Source organism: Zalophus californianus, chromosome 8 (genome assembly GCF_009762305.2).
Source record: "Zalophus californianus isolate mZalCal1 chromosome 8, mZalCal1.pri.v2, whole genome shotgun sequence".
Taxonomy (NCBI): domain Eukaryota; kingdom Metazoa; phylum Chordata; class Mammalia; order Carnivora; family Otariidae; genus Zalophus; species Zalophus californianus.
The window spans coordinates 113503484-113523482 of NC_045602.1; the positions used below are offsets into that span (position 1 = coordinate 113503484).

The 19999-nt window shown below is 37.5% G+C and overlaps 1 protein-coding gene across 6 annotated transcripts in view; it reads left to right on the forward strand.

Annotated features, from left to right (window-relative positions):
- The window catches only part of TPX2 (TPX2 microtubule nucleation factor), a 59693-nt gene that overhangs the window by 13522 nt on the left and 26172 nt on the right, over positions 1-19999 (forward strand). For 5 of the 6 annotated variants that reach the window (XM_027620580.2, XM_027620575.2, XM_027620578.2 and 2 more), the window contains exons 2-7: positions 1735-1911; positions 3757-3879; positions 8797-8923; positions 16313-16441; positions 17763-17891; positions 19841-19962. In XM_027620580.2, coding sequence (XP_027476381.1) covers positions 1806-1911; positions 3757-3879; positions 8797-8923; positions 16313-16441; positions 17763-17891; positions 19841-19962 — 736 coding nt within the window. In that variant the 5' untranslated portion in view covers positions 1735-1805. The remainder of the gene's footprint in view (positions 1-1734; positions 1912-3756; positions 3880-8796; positions 8924-16312; positions 16442-17762; positions 17892-19840; positions 19963-19999) is intronic. The other variant, XM_027620581.2, reaches the window with a different exon arrangement.

Genomic DNA, 19999 nt, shown 5'->3' on the forward strand with positions numbered 1-19999 from the left:
CTGGGGCTCCAGGATCATGACCTGAGCTAAAAGCAGTCGCTTAACCAACTGAGCCACCCAGGCGCCCTAGATTATTGTTTTTTTAATAAGAGTTTTTTTGTGATCTAATTTCCTTAATGAGCATGTATTTTTATAATAACATAAAGGCTTAAAGAAGGTACTTAATTTAATAAATGTGTATTCCAGTGATTACTGGTATCTACTTCTCTTCCAAGATACAGAATACTTTAAGTACATGTTGTTCCTGGATGAAGACAAATGGCTCATTGGGTTTCATAGGGAAATTATTTGCCAGTGAGTGTGTCCTTCAGGCTGTTTTTCAGACTACTTCCAGATATTTTCTTAACCATAGAGGGCCAGAGTGGGGGTTGACTTTAAACCTACACAGGTTTCTATAGGACAGTGTAGAACTTTGTACATATGACTAGGGATGGGCCCATATCTTTGACTTGTTCCTTTGACCTAATCTGCATAGTGTGCCTTTTATGTTTTGTTTTTTTTTTTTTAAGATTTTGTTTTTAGCAATCTCTACACCCAATGTAGGGCTCGAACCTACAACCCCAAGATCAAGAGTCACATTCTCTACTTTGCCAGCCAGGCACCTCATTTTATGTATTTCTTAAAAGTCTTTTTCTTCATGCCCAGGAATAGTATTTTTATGAAGATATTTCTAAGGAAAGAAAGCCTGTAGTTGGCAAAATGTATTGAGCTCTTACTATACATAAGATACTGTTCTAAGCACCTTGACGGATGAGGTATACACGAGTGAGTAAAATCCATCCTTGACTTCAGGAACTTACAGTCTGCTAGGAGAGTCATTTCCATAGTTAACTAATATAAAATTAGATGGTAAACAAAGCACTATGGCTTTGGAGAGACAACAGTTCATATGATAGGTGGAAACTGGGAAAGTTTGTAGAGAATTGCAGTCAAATGCTCTACCACTGAGCTATACCGCCAGTTTGTAGAGAATTGAATTGTACTTTGAATGATGAATAAGATTTTAGTTGGCAGGTATAAAATTTAATGGTGTGTTTCAGAAATTGGATTATTCAGGGCAGAGAGAGAGAGAGTAAATTGGTTGTGGGAGAGGCTAGAAGTGAGAAAATGGTAGATTGAGGGAAAATAAAATAATGAATGTAAAACACCTAGTATGGTGCCTCCCTGGCATGTTGTAGGTGCTCACCAAACTTTGCCTCTTTCTAATTCCAACATATTTATCTCAAGGGGTGTCTTCAAGTTACCAAAAAAAAGTTGACTTTGGGGTGCCTGGCTGGCTCAGTTGGTAGAGCATTCGACTTTTCATCTTGGGATTGTGAGTTCGAACCTCACGTTGGGTGTAGACATTGCTTAAAAAAAATTTTTTTTTAAAGCTTTTATTTATTTGACAGAGACAGTGAGAGAGAGAATACAAGTAGGGGGAGTGGGAGAGGGAGAAACAGACTTCCTGCTGAGCAGGGAGCCGGATGCGGGGCTCGATCCCAGGACCTTGGGATCATGACTTGAGCTGAAGGCAGACACCTAATGACTGAGCCACCCAGGCGCCCAGCTTAAAAATTAAAAAAAAAAAAAAATCTTTAAAAAAGAAAAGTTAACTTTTAGTTTGGTTTGAAAAGTAAGGCAACTTGTCCAGGTCATTTTCAGAATTGCACATGCAGTAGTAAAAGTAAAGTAATTGCTGGGGAATCAGTAGATTAATGTGCAACCACGTTTCTGAACCATTTCTTTCATTAGAACGTGATCTATTGAAAAAAGTGACACGAGTATTGGGAAAAACCTGCTCTTCTGTGCCAAGGCAGGGGACAATGTCACAAGTTAAAACTTCCTATTCTTATGATGCACCCACGGACTTCATCAATTTTACCTCTTTGGACGATGAGGAAGATACCCAAAACATAGATTCTTGGTTTGGTAAGTGTCTGCTCTCTCTGGTTATTTTAAGGGTTTGTGGCTTGCTTTGTTCTGAGTACCTTTCAAAAAATAGAAGGAATTGTAAGAAAATAACTAAAATATAAATTCTTTTTTGCACCAAGATAGTTTATCATCCATGATATGATAGAAATAATTGAAATGCCCAGTGTTTTGGAAATGGACTATCAGTACAAATCAATGTTATTTTGCAGTTAAGAATGATAAGTATTAATCTTTAGGGATATATGGGAAAATCCATATGAAACAAAGTTGAGTGAAACTCTAGGGCTCAAAACGTTTGTAGTGATGGCAGCCACATAAAAACTTGCTCTACTGTCATTGGGCACAGAATATAATATTACAGCTAGGATATTGACTTTGATACAATCTACCTATCTTACTCAGATTTCCTCAGTTTCACTTGTACTCATATTCATTTGTGTAGTAAGTTCTATGCAATTTTATCACCTGTGTAGGTTTGTGTATCTACTCCCACTGTCAAGATACTGAACAGTTCTAACATCACAAGGTTTCTTGTGGTGCTTTTTTGTAACTATAGTTACCTCCCTCTTGCTTCCCTTTACCAATTCTTTTTTGGTGGGAGGGATTATGCTACTCAGAACCCAATCCCCAGACAGATGAGATTGCCTGATGTTGGGCCATATGATTTGACACAAACTCTGACACCAGTCCAACAATAAATAAGGATGTGGTTATGTTTTCATATTACTTCGTAATAATATGGTGAGGCCACTGATATATCAGGCTAGTAGTTCCTGGGATCTCTTCATTTTATTCTTTCTCATGTCCTTATCCTCTGTATTAAAAAAAAGTCAGTATGTGATGGGAGAAAAAAATGAGTCCATTGCAGCTGCACTTATTACTAATAATGCAGTATCCAAATGTGATGGTACATGCCATTTCTTCTTTAATGGTATGCAGTGGGGATCCTGAGAGGAGGGATCTGTTGGAAGTGGTGTTGAGGAAAGGTGGAGAAGGGGGCCAGCTGCCCTACAGGGGTGTTCCCTGTGTCTTTGCTTTACTGAAACTCCGAGGAAAAGTCTGGGTTGTCTATTTCTTTTTTTAAGTTTCTTTAAAAACAAAATAGGAAATATTAGTACAATGATACTATTAAATATAATGTAGAAGAAAAAAAATTCATCCCACTATTCTTTCAAAACCACCTTAGTTCTAATATATTATTTTCTAATTCTCTTCCAAATAATCATCTTTTTACAGAGTGCAGTCGGGGTATGCATGCACAGTGTTATTGCTGGGGCTCACCACATTCCTGAAGCTTCTGTCTATTGGTAGGCTGTTGGTAGAAGAGACGTTTCACTGCTTTGGGCTAACTTTTGGGCTAAGATAAAATTCCTTGAGAGAGCCCTAGGTCTTTTCCATCCCCACACACCCACCTCTTGCCATTCCAGCTGAAGAAGAACCTCAACTCAAATAGACCATAAGATGTCCCTTGTAAGCCCTGCAGATCTTAATGGCTACAGTTTTCTTTAAGAGGAACATGATGTATTAGGCCACTTCATACGTGTATGGTCCAAATGTATATCAAGCAAAGATAAGTAGCTATTCACAATGCAGAGTCTGCACTTCTTTTCTATGATACATTGTTCAGTGTTGCCAGTGTTGTAGTGATAGTTTTGATAGTTTTTATAGTCTCTATCTCTGACGTATAATGTGTACTCATTTCCTTTTGATCAGTGGAACTTTGTTTGTACTTGCCAAATGAATTAGAAGTGTACGAGTAGAGGGGTTTAGGCCCCATTTTAAGTGCAGGGTACTGATTTATTTTGCTTCCTTGCTGATTGTGACACTCTTACCTTTTCACAGAAGAGAAGGCCAATTTGGAGAATAAGTTTCCTGGGAAGAATGGCATAGCAGGGCTTTTTCAGGGCAAAACTCCTCTGAGGAAGCCTAATCCTCAGCAAGCTATTGTCACACCTTTGAGACCAGGTAAGAAAGATCATCTTAGAAAAAAGGTCCTTGGTAGAATGGTGGAACAGTGTATTAAGAGCCTGAGGGATCTGGAGGAATTACCTAAATGCTGTATCCTTTGCTTTATTATTGGTGAAGTGGGCTAATTCATTTCATGGTGAATGTGACACTAATGATGCTCTATACTTTTTTTTTTTAATCTCTTGGAACTTAAGCTAACATCGACTTTTATTGCCAGATATATAATTCTTTTCTTTTTATGACAAGATTTAACCTAACCTGAGTCTGACTGGGAACAAAAGAGTAGGAGAGAAGAATGTACTGTTTGTCATTGTACAAGGATTCTTTGAGTCATGTATCTGATTTTAAAAGATAATTGACATTTAGACTGGTGGTTACTAAGTCTGCAGAATATTGTCTGTTTGATCAGAACAAAAGAAGCATTTTTAAAGAGATCATAAATACTTAAAAATGATTCTTTTTTAAAATAATAGCTATATTTAGATAGAATTCACCTGTACAGATCACCTAAAGTTACGTTTCAGTGTTTTTTATATTACATTCATAGAGTAGTTATACAACCATCACCACAATTAATTTAGAACATTTGAAAATTACTCTTATAGGTAAATCTGAAACTGGCTTCAATTAGACCATTAACTAGAGGAGCCATACCAGGAAATAGCTGTATTTTTAGTGAACTTTTCTAGTTTAGAAAGTCTAAGCTGCTAGGATGACTTTCAAATAATTAATTCATGAGCACAGATGACATCTGTTGAATTTGGGGTCAAGAGAAGGACACTGAACTTTTGCATCCATTATCTTTCTTGCAGAAGGGATTAGAACTGTATGGCATGTTTCACTTGACATGCTTGGACTGCCTGTGGCCTGAGTGCTGTGTTCTCAGGTGAATTTCATTAGTTCATTATGTGTGGCAGATTTTCTGTTGCTTTGGTGGTCTTTGTGCTCTTCTTGAATTGAACGAATATGTAATACTACCTAATTTGTCAGTTCAAGACTGTTTTGTCAACAGTGTGCCCCAAAGCAAGAGACTTCTGCTGGGCCTGTCATGTGCCAAAGACCATGGACATTGCTTACATACATGCCCCTTAGGCCCCTCAGAGTCTGTGTTCTTTCATATTGCATATTCTCACCTGTCTATTAGTGTTGTTTCCTCTGCCTCTTAATATATCTGAAAAGTTCCTACTCATCATTCAGGGTCCAGCTCAAATACCCTTTTTTCTCTAACTGATTTCCTGTATTTGTATTCCCGAAGTTGTTTTCATACCTCTATTTTAATTTCAGTTTCCTATTGTATTGCTAATACAAAGACATACAATTAATTTTTGTATACTGATCTTTTATCCTACTACCTTCTAAACTGACTTATTAGTTTTAGTAGCTTTTTTATAGAGTCCATCAGAGTTCTTTTATTTATTTATTTATTTATTTATTATTATTATTTTTAAAGATTTTATTTATTTGAGAGAGAGAGAATGAGAGATAGAGAGCACGAGAGGGAAGAGGGTCAGAGGGAGAAGCAGACTCCCTGCTGAGCAGGGAGTCCGATGTGGGACTCGATCCCGGGACTCCAGGATCATGACCTGAGCCGAAGGCAGTCGCTTAACCAACTGAGTCACCCAGACGCCCTTTATTTATTTTTAAAGATTTTATTTTATTTGAGAGAGAGAGTGTGAGTTGCGGGGGGAGAGAGAGAGAGAGAGCACAAGCTGGGGGGAGAGGGAGAGGAAGAAGCAAACTGCCTGCTGAGCAGGGAGCCCAATGCAGAACTCAGTCCCAGGACCCTGGGATCATGACCTGAGCCGACGGCAGACGTTTAACCAACTGAGCCACGCAGGTGACCCTAGATTCCATCAGACTTCTAAATAGATGATCATGTCATCTGCAAATATGCCTTTTATTTCTTTTTCTTGCATATTGCACTGGCTAGAGCCTTTAGTAGGATATTGGATAGGAGTGGAAAGGGTAGACATGCCTGTTGTTGCATTTAGGCTTTCACTATTAAGTATGACATTACTTAATGTAGTTGGGGTACCTGGGTACCTGGGTGACTGGGTACCTGGGTGACTTAGTCAGCTGAGCATCTGAATCTTGATTTTGGCTCAGATCGCGATCTCGAGGTGGTAGGATTGAGCCCCTCATGAGACTCTGCACTCAGCCTGGAGTCTTCTTGTCCCTCTCCCTCTCCCTCTGCCATCCCCTCCCGCAACCCCTTGTGTGTGCGTGCACGCCCTCTCTCTCTCTCTCTCAAATAAATAAATAAAATCTTTTAAAAAAAGTATGATGTTAACTATAGTTTTTTTCATAAATACCTTTAATCAGGCTGAGGAAGTTCCCGTCTATTCTTGTTTTGCTGATAATTTGTAATGTACGTGAGATTTTGTCAAATGCCTTTTCTGCTTGTATTGAGATGATTATATGATATTTTTCTCTTTTTTTGGTCTGTTAATATGTTGAATTGCACTGATTTTCCAATGTTAAGCCAGCATTTCTGGGTTGAATCCCAATTGGTCATGATGGTATTTTTCTTTCTATATGTTTTTAGGTTCAGTTTGCTACATTGTTGCTGAGAACTTTTGTTTATATTATTCATGAGGGATATTGGTCTGTGGTTTTCCTTGTGATGCCTTTGTTTGATTTTGATAGAGTAATGCTGGCCTTACTTTAAATATTCCCTTCTTTTCATTATTCCTGGAAGAATTTGCATAGAATTGATACTATGTCTTAAATATTTGGTGGAAGTCACCATTGAACCCAAATGGATCTGGAGTTTTCTTTGTAGAAAGGTTTTTTGTTTTTTTTTTTTAACATTTTATTTATTTATTTGTCAGTGAGAGAGGGAACACAGGCAGGGGGAGCGGGAGAGGGAGAAGCAGGCTTCCCGCTGAGCAGGGAGCCTATGTGGGGCTCCATTCCAGGATGCCGATCCAAGGACACCGGGATCATGACCTGAGTGAGCCAAAGGCAGATGCTTAACGACTGAGCCACCCAGGCACCCTGTAGAAAGGTTTTTAACTACAAATTCAATTTCTTTAACAGATATAGGTTATCTCTTCTTGAGTGAGTGTTGGTAGTGGTATTTCTACTAGTTCCAAGTTACCTAAGTGTTATTTAGAAGTGTGTTATTTAATTTCCAAGTATATGGGGGGGGGGGCGGTTCTAGAAATTGTCTCTGTTACTGATTTCTTGAGGGATTTAATTCCATTGTGGTTAAAGAACATTACTTGTGTGACTTGAATCCTTTTAAATGTATTGTTTCATGGCCCAGAATATGGTCTGTCTTGGTATATGTTCTGTGTGCACTTCAAAAGAATGTGTATTCTGCTGTCATTGGGCGGAGAGTTACATAAATGTCAGTTGGGTCAAGTTGGTTGATAGTGTTGCTCAAGTCTTCCATTTCCTTATTGATCTTCTATCTAAGTGTACTATCCATTATTAAAAATGGGGATATTGAAATCTTCAACTATATTGTTAAATTGTCTATTTCTCCCTTTAATTTTTTTCAGTTTTTCCTTCATATATCTGGGGCTTTGTTATTTTATATATATATATATAAATATATATGCATATATTTATATATACACACACACACACGTGTGTGTGTGTTTGTAATTGTTATGTCCTCTTGATGAGTTGACTGCAACATATTTTTGTTAATGAAGTTTTATTGGAATACAGCCATACACGTTTGCTCATGTTATTTATGACTATTATATTCTTATGATTTTTCTGTCAATGTGGTCCATAAATTAGAGGGAGAGATTGAAATTTCAGGCTATACTTATGGTTTTATCTATTTCTTACACTTTTTGCTTTGTGTATTTTGAAGCTCTGTTATTAGGTACATAACTGTTTAGGTTGTTATGGCATCTTGAGGAATTGACCATTTTATCATTTTGAAATGGTCATCTTTATCTTTGATGATATTCTTTGCTCTGAAATCTGCATTGTCTGATGTTAATATATCCTTCCAGCTTTCTTTTGATTAGTGCTCCATGATGTGTCTTTATATTTTAAGTGCATTTTTTATAGACAGTTTATAATATATATTTTTTTAAGATTTTATTTTTAAGTAATCTCTACACCCAACATGGGGCCTAAACTTACAACCCTGAGATCAAGAGTCATATTCCCTACTGACTGAGCCAGGCAGGTGCCCTGTAATCTTTTATTAATTAATTAATTAATTTATTTTTATATATTTTATATATATATTTATATATATTTTCTCCCCTCCAGAAAAAAATTTCTTTAGGGAATGAGCCAAATGATTGTTTTCTGGAATAAATAATGCATGAAATGTGTTTTCATAGCCTAACTTTTCTTCCATTTATTTGGTTGGATTCTTTTTCTTTTTCTTTTATCAAGGCTCAGTTCATAAGCTATACCAGCAAATGCTATTTCTTTCATGAAGCCTTTACTTGATTGTTCTTTCTTCTTCTTTTTTTTTCGCTCCTTATTCTTATAGTACTTTTTTGTTTCTGTTCCATGATGGCCATAGTAACATCAGAATACTTTATGATAAAATATTTCCTTCTCCTTCCCACCCCTACTTCCCTTCTCAAATGCTACATCTTTTAACTCTTAGTGTTTTTAATTTCTGGAGGGGAGAAAAGCTGGTGATTATACCCATAATGCCAGATAATATGATTGTATCAGCATTAAATGTCAGAGATGCTTTTTTCTAAGGTGGTGACTTAGGCTGGCAGATAGGTCCTGGATCCTACATTTCTGCTTCAACCAAAGTAGATTTTATAAATTGGTCTTCTCTATAAGATGTCACTGGAACTAATGGTTCCACTGCTTAGAAGGGATACACACACACACACACACATATAGATATGTATGTATAAATATGTCTCTCCAACTTTTTCCTTGGGATTTGAGTGCTGATTAGTTTTTGCTCTCCCGTAGTTGACAACACTTATTACAAAGAGGCAGAAAAAGAAAATCTGGTGGAACAGTCCATTCCATCAAATGCTTGTTCTTCCCTGGAAGTCAAGGGAACCACCTCAAAAAATACTCCAGTGCAGCCTCAGAGGTAAGACTGTTTCAGGGCTCAAAGTGGTGGTTATATTAATGGTGTTCAAAGAATAATTATTGTCAGAGTACCTATTATGTGTCTCATACTATATTAGACTCTTTATATTACCTCATTTAATCTTCATAACATTTATGGGTTGTAGACAGTATGCTTAATTTATTGATAAGGATTTAGAGGTACTAAGTTGCTTAAACTTTATATCAGAGCCAGAATTCAGACTGATCAGTTTGGTTCCAAAGGCCTTGCTGTTTGCACCATCAATATGGGTTGCAATTTACTTGTGTGGATATATGACAGATATTTTTTTCCTGTTTATAGGTTGTAAGTCGATTTCATAAGGGCAAGCATTATGTATTCTTACTGTGTCTAACAGTGTCTGGCAGGAGCAGAAGCTGAATAAATACTTGATGAATGAATGTATGGATGGATGGATGGGTGGGTTAAGCTGCAATCTTGGCACTGTGATCTTAAAACATTTAATCTCTTTGAATGTTGTATTTGTATCAGTATCTTTTTTTTTTTTTTTTTTTTTAAGAGAGGGAGTGAGTGTGTGGTGGGGGGCAGAGAGAGAATCTTAAGTAGGCTCCATGCCCAGCATGGAGCCTGATGCAGAGCTCAATCTCACAACCTTGAGATCATAACCTGACTGAAATTAGGAGTTGGATAGTGGTTGATAGTGTTGCTCAAGTCTTCCATTTCCTTATTGATCTTCTATCTAAGTGTACTATCCATTATTAAAAATGGGGATATTGAAATCTTCAACTATATTGTTAAATTGTCTATTTCTCCCTTTAATTTTTTCAGTTTTTCCTTCATGTATCTGGGGCTTTGTTGTTTTATACACACACACACACACACACACACACACACACACATATACAGATAATAATATGTATTGTTGCTCAGAAGTGATAAAATTACCCTTTGCAAAGCTTCATGTTGGCATAAGGGTATTGCCTTTTGAGGATAGTATCATACAAGCTTATCCTAATCTTTTTTGATAAAGAAGCCCATTTTATTATTTTTTTATATTTATGTTTTTATTATTTTTTTAAAAGATTTTATTTATTTAGTTATTTGTGAAAGAGAGTGGGCATGTGAGTGGGGGAAGAGGCAGGGGGAGAGGATCTCAAGCAGACTCTGTGGTGAGCGTGGAGCCAGATGTGGGGCTCGATCTCACATTATGAGATCATGACCTGAGCCAAAATCAAGAGTCAGATGCTTATCCAACTGAGCCACGTAGGTGCCCCGAGTAAAGAATCCCGTTTAATCAAAGAGTTCTATGAAATCTCAACCAACCATATATCACAAGAGTCTTAAGAGATTACTACTGGTTGAGTCTGTGGTTTCCGTTCCATGTTTAGATTGTGAATGAGGCCTACAGAAAAGGGATCCAGTGTCTTATAGATTTCTTCAGAATTCAGGAAATTGTTAGTGTCTTCACTTCTCCATTTTGTGTATGATTGCTAAAATTGTCTTTCATCCTGACTGAATTCTGAATGCTTTTTGGAAGTGATGGTGTGACAGGAATCCAGCTATTCTCAGAGTTAGAAGACCTGAGTGGTTTTTTGTTTTGTTTTATTTTTAAGGCAAGTACCTCTACCACTCAAAATCTCAGTTTACTGAGAATAACCAAATCCCTCAGGCTTCTTGTCAGAAAGGGCCAAATAAGATGGCATGTGACAGTACTTTGTAAATGATACTGCATTATGAAAATGCATAATAAGAGGTAAAACATTAGTGCCATTAATCTCAGGTCTCAGATTTATCTGAGTCCAGAGTTGCCTAATCTGGAAAGGAATGGCAGCTGGGATAGAAAGGTATAGTCTTACAAATTCCCTACTATTTTATTTTCACATGGTTTCAATAGATAGTCTAAAAGATGGCCAAAACTTTATTTTTTTTTTAAAGATTTTTATTTATTTATTCATTTGAAAGAGAGAGAGAGAGATAGCGAGAGCGGGAACACAAGCAGGGGGAGTGGGAGAGGGAGAAGCAGGCTTCCCGCTGAGCAGGGAGCCCCATGTGGGGCTCAATCCCAGGACCCTGAGATCACGACCCGAGCCGAAGGCAGACGCCTAATGCCTGAGCCACCCAGGCACCCCGGCCAAAACTTCTTTGACACAGAATAGTTAAGAGTCAATAAGGCATTAGTGTGTCATAATAATTTTTCCATGGAGGTGTTGCTTTACCACAAATAAATGTTTTAATTTTTGGTATCTCATCCCTTAGCCATTTCTCCCTAAAGACACCCAGCAATTCTTCTCTTGACTTCATAACATTACTGTATGTTGAATTTAAGTCATGGTCCGAAATGGTTCTGTATTAATGTGCTTTGCCTTCTTTCTTTCTAATTTTTATGACTCCCAGTTCATTTTTAAAAATTAACTAATTTTGCTGGGTAATAATTTGCATATAGTAAAATGTACAGATCTTGAGTGGTATGGTCTGATTAGTTTGACAAATACGTACCAGCATACAACCATAATCTCACAATCAAAATATATAGAACATTTCCAACACTTCAGAAAGTTCTCTCATTCCTACCTCGTTATAGTCAATCTGTACTGCTTTGTCTGCCTTCTCACTCTCTCACCTCCCATCCAGAGGCAACCACTGTTCCAATTCCTGTCACCATTGATTAATTTGTCCTGTTCTAGATATTTTTTTAATTAATTTATTTGAGAGGGAGTGAGAGCATGAGGGGGGGAGGGTCAGAGGGAGAAGCAGACTCCCTCCCAGGTGGAGAAGGGAGCCTGATGTAAGGCTCGATCCCAGGACCCTGGGATCATGACCTGAGCCGAAGGCAGACGCTTAATGACTGAGCCACCCAGGCGCCTCCAGATATTTTTATAAATGGCATTATATGTACTCTTTTATATCTGACTGCTTTCATTTACCATGTGTTTTTGAGATTCATCCATGTCATTGCATGTATTGGTAGTTTGTTCCTTTTTATTGCTGATAATAAGTTCTATTGAGTGGATATGCCACGATTTATTTATCCATTCAACAGATGATGGACATTTGGGTTGTTTCCAGTTTGGGGCTATAGAAAGCTGCTATGAGTAGTTGAGGACATGCATTTCTCTTGGGTAAATACTTAGGAGTGCAGTTGCTGGGCCATAATGTTAAATGTATGTTTATAAGAAATAGCCAGAATGTTTTCCAAAGTGACCGTACTATTTATATTCCCACTAGCAATATGTGAGAGTTTTTTTTTTTTAAGATTTTTTATTTATTTATTAGAGAGAGAGAGAATGGTAGAGAGAGAGCATGAGAGGGAAGGAGGTCAGAGGGAGAGGCAGACTCCCTGCTGAGCAGGGAGCCCGATGCGGGACTCGATCCTGGGACTCCAGGATCATGACCTGAGGCGAAGGCAGTTGCTTAACCAACTGAGCCACCCAGGCACCCAATATGTGAGAGTTTTAGTTGCTCCATATCCTAGCCAACTCTTGGTATTGTCAGCCTTTTCAATGATATTTCATTGTTTTTAATTTGCATTTTTCTGATGACTAATGATGTTGATCCACATTTTCATGTGATTATTGGCTATTCATGTATTTGCATACATAGCTTTTTTAGTCTGGCTCCCTGCGGTCTCCTCTGGGTCTACAAAGGTTAGAGGTCAGCCAAGACTTTGAGTTTATATTCAGGTTTAAGTGTTCATCCTCTCTGTGGTTTTCTTGCTTCTGGAGTTTTGCCTCTAAATTTTCAGCCCTCTTGCCAGCTCTGATATTTGTCTACTGACAATTCAAGCTAGTAAGATGTTAGCTTTGTGCTATCCTACTATATACACAGTGGGGAATACACTTAATAAAAAAAGCAGCAAACTCACCAGTCTTATCTAGGCAGTAATGTCTTTTAAGTTGGACACCTCACCAGTTTCTGCTTGCCTTTTTGCTGGACCCCCTAGGTTTTCTCTAACGGTTTAGCCATCAGGCAGGAATTGTACAGAGTTTTTGGTCAGATTTTGAGTGAAATCTTTTCTGTAACTCTTTTACTTTCAGGATTTTCCTCTAAATTTCCAGCTGTTATACTGGCCTTGAATTCTATCTTCTGTTATCTCTAACCAGTGAGACTGGAATTTTCTGCTATTGGAGGTGCTATGTTTGGGGAGTACCTCGGGCAAAAAAGCTACTAACTCATAATTCTTACCCTTTGCAGTTGCTGTTTTTCATGGATAAATGTTCCTCTGTTTTCTGCCTGCTTTTGGTCACTTTCCAGTGCCTTCAAATAGTTGTAGTTTTGTGTTTTGTCTGTGTTTTGTAATATGTACTCTTTATTACTCATTCAGTACATCCATTACTTCATTCCTTAATTGAATAAATTTGCTCTTTATTACTCCATGTATTTTTTTTTAATGATTTTTATTTATTTGAGTGAGAGTGAGAGAGATCACAGAGGAAGAGGGAGAAGCAGACTCGCCGCTGAGCAGGGAGCCCAATGTGGGGCTCGATCCCAGGATCCTGAGATCATGACCTGAGCAGAAGGCAGACGCTTAACGGGCTGAGCCACCCAGGCGCCCCTCCATGTATTTTTTAACATGTAATTTCTTTTAGAGATTATTAATATGAAATATTTGCAGATGAAAGATAGACATTTAGTTAGGATTTGCTTCAAAATCCAGAAGAGTGAATGGAGGGAAAACTGATACATGATTGGCTATGAGGAGATAATTTCTGAAACTAAATGAGTACTTAGTAGTTTATTATATTATTCTCTTTATTTTTAAAATATGCTTGATATTCTCCATAATAAAGATTTATAAAAATTGTTACTCTATGTAGTAGCATAAAAGTCTGAATATGTAATAATGTCTTTACAGTGTTTAGGACTTTTTTTTTTTCAAGATTTTATTTATTTATTTGACAGAGAGACACAGTGAGAGAGGGAACACAAACAGGGGGAGTGGGAGAGGGAGAAGCAGGCTTCCCGCTGAGCAGGGAGCCCAATGCGGGCCTCGATCCCAGGATCCTGGGATTATGACCCGAGCCGAAGGCAGAAGCTTAATGACTGAGCCACCCAGGCGCCCATACAGTGTTTGGGACTTTTATAAAGAAAATGTTGAGAGAAATTAAACAAGACCTAACTAAATGGCAGGGCATACCATATTTATGGTTGGGAGACTCAGTATTGTAAAGATGTCAATTCTCCCTAACTGATCTAGAGATTCAATGCAATATCCATAAAAAACCCAGTGGTTTTCACTTTGGACATTGATAAATTGATGCTAAAATTTATTGAGAAATGCAAGGGTCTAGAAATAGCCAGATACTTTTGAAGTGTCTGGTACATAGAAAGGCATATTATTATGAAGCTGCAATAATTAAAGCTTTATGGTAATACTCAAGGATTAATGAGACCAGTGGAATCAAATAGAAATTCACCTTCCCATATATGGCCATGATTTATGACAAAGGTGGTACCACAGATCTGTGGGAAGCAGTGCTCCCTCCCCCCCTTCAATAAACAATGCTTGGCTAGTGGATATCCAGATAGAACAGAATGAAACTTGGTCCCTACCTCACTCCATATAAACGTCAATTCTTTCTTTCTCTTTTTTTTAAGTTTATTTATTTATTTCTTTAAGTAAACTCTATACCCAACATGAGGCCCGAACCCACAACCCTGAGATCAAGAGTTTCATGTTCCTGACTGAGCCAGCCAGGCACTCTAAAACAGTCAATTCTATGTGGAATTATAGATCCAAATATGAAAGCTAATGCTCATATAAGGAAATATGGGTGAATATCTTTATGACCTTGGAACAGGGAAGATTTTTTTTTTTAATAGAATACAGTAAAGCACTGACCATAATGGGGAGGGCTATTGATGTATTTGAGACATTTATTTAATCAAATGATACCATAAAGAAAGTAAAAAGCCAACCCCCAAAGTAGGAGAAGATACTTGTGACACATAAAATCTACAAAGGGCTTATATTCATTATATATAAAGAATTCCTACTAATCAGGAAAGGATTGACCACCCAGTGGAAAACAAATAAGAGACTTGAACTAGCACTTTATCAAAGAGGATATCCAAATGGCCAGTAAAAATGTGAAAAGTTGCTCTGTCTCACTGGTAATCAGAGAAAAGCAAATTAAAACCACAGTGAGGGGTGCCTGGGTGGCTCAGTCGGTTAAGTGTCTGCCTTTGGCTCAGGTCATGATCCTGGGGTCCTGGGATCGAGCCCCCGCATCAGGCTTCTTGCTCAGCGGGGAGCTTGCTTCTCCCTATCCGCTTGCTCCTCCTCCCTGCTCATGCTCACTTGCGCTCTCTCTCTCTGTCAAATAAATAAGTAAAATCTTTAAAAAAAAAAACAAACCCACAATGAGATTTTACTAGATACCAGCTAAATTAAGTCATCTGACAATATCAAGTGTTCAGGGGGGTGTAGCACAATGCAGACTATAATGTAAACTTGCCAGGGTAAGCATAGATTGGTACAGTCACTTTGGAAAACAGCTTTAGTTGATATAACCAATGTCCTTATGACCTAACAGTCTTACAACTTATTACACCCAACAGCAACATGTGTACATGTGTACCAAGAGACATATGTGAAAATTGGCAGTAGACTGGATAAATAGTGGCACATTACTACAGTGACTGTTATACAACATTGAAAATCAGTGAATTAAAGCTATGTGAATCATGGTGGTTGAATCTCATAAACATAATGTTGAGTGAAACAAACCAGACAGAAAAAAATACATGCAGTAGTCTGATATATTATCTAAAGGGGTTTTTTGTTGTTGTTATTCTTTGCTTTTTGTTTTCTTCCCAAACTAATGTACCATGTTTATGGAATGCATGCTAAATGGCAAAACGATAAAGAAAAAGTAATGATTACTATAAAACAAGTTAGGATAGTAGTGCTGCCAGTGTTCTGTTTCTTAGCCTGGGTTGTGATTTCATGAGTCTTTACTTTGTAATCATTTAACTTAATTTTTATTTTGTGCTCTTTTTGGTATGTGTTATATTTTACCAAAAAGGAGTGATAAAGGAAAAAATAAGCACCTTAGTCAGTTACCAGGAGACCCGATCTCAAATGTCAAGTCTGACAGCAATTAGCTATGTAACAGGGTCAAGTCACCTCATCTTTTTTGACTTTTACCAATAAAAGGAGGGAGTTGTACCAGGTGATTGCCAGTACCTAAAAAAAAAAAATCAGCTGCATTTAAGTACCAACATTTTATGATGAAATTTCAAAACCTATCAGTAAGACAAGACGAGATTAAGTTTTTAGAGTGGAAATAATACCATTAAACTCTTTGTAGCCTTGGCAGTTTGACATACTTTAACATTTGTGGGGCACAATTGCATATCTGTAGTAGATGTATTCATTTGAGATAAATTTTGTCAATTCCTGTATCATAGAAGATCTACTAGACTCTCTGCTCAGAAAGATTTGGAACAGAAAGAAAAACATCATGTAAAAATAAAAGCCAAGAGATGTGCTACTCCTGTAATCATCAATGAAATTCCACCCTCCAAAAAAATGAAAGTGTAAGTAGCTACAGCTTCTGTCAGTTGGCATAGGTTTTTAACTCCTGTTTGCTCCTATGGTTAATAGCAATGGTGCTTGTTCTTATTTTTATTAGTTAGGAATGTATTTTGCTGTAAGTAATAGCCCATTCAGCTAGAGTAGTCTATTTTTAATTTTAATTTTAATTTTTTTTTTAAGATTTTATTTATTTATTCATGAGAGACACAGAGAGAGAGAGAGGCAGAGGGAGAAGCAGGCTCCCAGGGAGCAGGGAGCCCGATGCGGGACTTGATCCCAGGACTCTGGGATCATGACCTGAGCCTAAGGCAGACGCTTAACCATCTTGAGCCACCCAGGCGCCCCTAATTTTTATTTTTTTAATATTTTATTTATTTATTTGAAAGAGAGACAGCAAGAGTGAGAGAGGGAACACAAGCAGGGGGAGTGGGAGAGGGAGAAGCAGGCTTCCCGCTGAGCAGGAGTCTGATGCAGGGTTCGATCCCAGGACCCTGGGATCATGACCTAAGCCGAAGGCAGACACTTGATGACTGAGCCACCCAGGCACCCCTCTGCTAGAGTAGTTTAAAGAATAGTGATTTCTTTGCTTCACAGAAGTTTGCTGTTGGCTTTGGTTCAGTGACTGAACAATGCCAGGGCAACATCTCTGTGTTAGCTTTTTTTCATGCTTGTTACTCAAGATGGCAACTCTGTGTTTCTCAGCTTCTTCCTTGTGCTTGTTGCCACATTCTCACAAGGTAGCTGCTATATTTCTAGGTATCACATCCAGTTCAAGAGAAGAAGGAGGGTATGGCAAAGGATAAGGGACAGCACCCATATCACAAAAGTGAAAATATTCCAGAAACCCTGCTTATACTTCAGTTGCCCTACTGTGTCACTTGGATTCTCCCTAGTTGCAAGAGAGGCTGTTGAAAGAAGTACAGTAATTTTGCCTTTGGACATTGCTGCCCCAAACAAAATTGGAGTTCTATTAATAAGAAAGAAAGTAGAATAGATTTTGGGAAGATGGTTAGCTATCTGCCATTTGTGCATGTGATGATGAGCAGTTGGAATCCCTCCCCACCCTTCTGAACCATCATCAGACAATTCTCACCTTGACTTTTATTGGTGTGTTCTCGAAGTTTACCCATTGTATCCATTGGTACATATGATCTAATGGTGCTATTGGAAGAATCTTGCGGTTGAGACATGCTTGTTGTCCTAAAGAATGAGAAAATTTAAGCCGTATGTGGTAGATTTGGGGAGGAGAGTACAGCAGGGTATGCTTTAGGGAATGAGAGTTTTTTTTTTTTTTTTTTTTTTTTTTGTCCTTTTGAACTGAAGTTCTAACAATAAAAAGAAGCCAGAAGAAGAGGAAGAAGGCAGTGCTCATCAAGATACTTCGGAAAAACATGAATCTTCCCCAGAGAAAGCCAAGGGCAGACATACTGTGTCTTGTTTACAGCCTGTGAGGTATGCTTCTTTCCTGAATTTAAACTTTAGAGTCAAAAGAGTAAAATTATAAGTGGGTATGTCTGCAGTCTGGAGCACATGGAACTTGGGAAACTCATAAAGCTGTAATCATGGTGAGGTGAATTGTTTTATATCTTGGGGGATGCTCATCTTAAAAGTTGAGAAGAATATGCTATTAAAGCAAATTAATCTGGGAAACAAATTGAGGGTTATCGAAAGGGAGGTGTGGGGGGGGACGGGGTAACTGAGTGATGGGCATTAAGGAGGGCATGTGATGTGATGAGCACTGGGTGTTATATGCAACTAATGAATCATTGAACATTACACCAAAAACTAATGATGTACTATATATTGGCTAATTGAATTTAAATTAAAAAAAAAAATTAAAAAAAGGCAAATTAAAAGAAATATAAAAGGAAAAAGTTAGTAAAGGTTTTTACTACCTGAATTGAATGGTTTTTATTTTGCCAAGCTCCCTTCTGGTCTTTACTCAAGCAAAAAATATATTTTCATAATCAGTATATAAGCAACTTTGGATTCTGTTTTCCTTGCTTGCCACGAGAGTATTTCATTTTTTTTCCTGTACTACTATAAAATCTTCACATTTATCCTTTTTTAATAGTTAATAGTCTATCAAATTATATTTAACCATTTCCTGTTGAAAATGCAGTTACCAATTTTTCACTATTACAAAGAATCAGCGAACATCTTTATTGGCAGGGACTTTTCTTTGAGTAGTCTCTTCGGGCTAAAGAAAGAAAAATTCCTTGATTAAAGGATATGACTGGTGTTATGGCTACTGATATTAATTGCCAATTTTCTTTTTTTAATTTTAATTTTCTTTTTTAATACATATATATTTTTAGAGGGGGGAGGGGCTGAGGAAGAGGGGGAGAGAGAGAATCTTAAGCAGACTCCCCGCCCAGTGCAGAGCCTGATGCAAGACATGATCTCACAACCCTGATATCATGAGCTGAGCCGAAATCAAGAATCAGAGATCCAACTGACTGAGCCACCCAGGCGCCCCACCCAATTTTATTTCTGAAATGAATGTATGAACTTACAGTGCCATCAGCTTTGGATGAATATTTTTATTTCTTTGTACTCTCATCCACATTGAATTTGTTTTTTTACATTTAAAATTGTTTCAAATTTACTTGATATAATGTTGATGGCATCAACTTATTTCAATTTTTACTTGATTGCTGATAGGATTGTGTTACTGTAATTGTAAACATCTTTTCCATATTTCCTCTTGGGTGAATTGTCTGTTTCCTTTTCTATTTATCTGTAAAGTGGTCTTAGTGATAGTCTCATTGCTAAGAATGGCTACTCTAAATTGAACCTTTACTATGTGTCAGGTACTTCGGAAATATCCGATTTAATAGTCACAAATATTCTGTGAGAATAAATATTTGTATTATTCATTTTACAGTGGAGGTAACTGAGGCTCAGAGGGATTAAATAGTTTTCTCAAGAGCACATAGGCAGAAAATGAAATGTCAGGGTAGGCTTTGAGCTCTGGTTGGTTTCCCTCCTAAGTCTGTCCTTTCTTATCACAATGTATATTTTATGTATAATAGACTTTTGTCATATTTCTTATAAATATTTTCCCCATTCTGCTGGTATTTTAATCTTACTTCTTCTTGTGGCCTAAAAGCTAATGACTGTATAGTCAAATTTATGAGTCTTTTGTTGTATCTTCTATAGTCTGTTTTAGCTTTTTTTTTTTTTTAATTTTCGATATTTTGGTATAAATTGTGAATCGGGTTTTTTTCATAGTGTTCCCTAATTAAGTCAATATCAGTTTATCAGATAATACTTTTTGGTTTTGATGGTTATTTTATCACAGGTTAAAAATCTGATCTATGTAATACCTTTAGACTCTTTTGAATCACAAACCTCTTTCTTCTCTCCTCTCTCATTTCCTTTACTGATTTGCCCCTTAGGCAGAAGATTCTCAAAAGTACTGAGGAGCAAGAGTTGGAGAAGAGAATGAAAATGCAGCAGGAGGTGGTGGAGATGCGGAAAAAGAATGAAGAATTCAAGAAACTTGCTCTTGCCGGAATAGGTTAGCTTGGCTCTCGTTGAGTCTGATTTATGAAGGG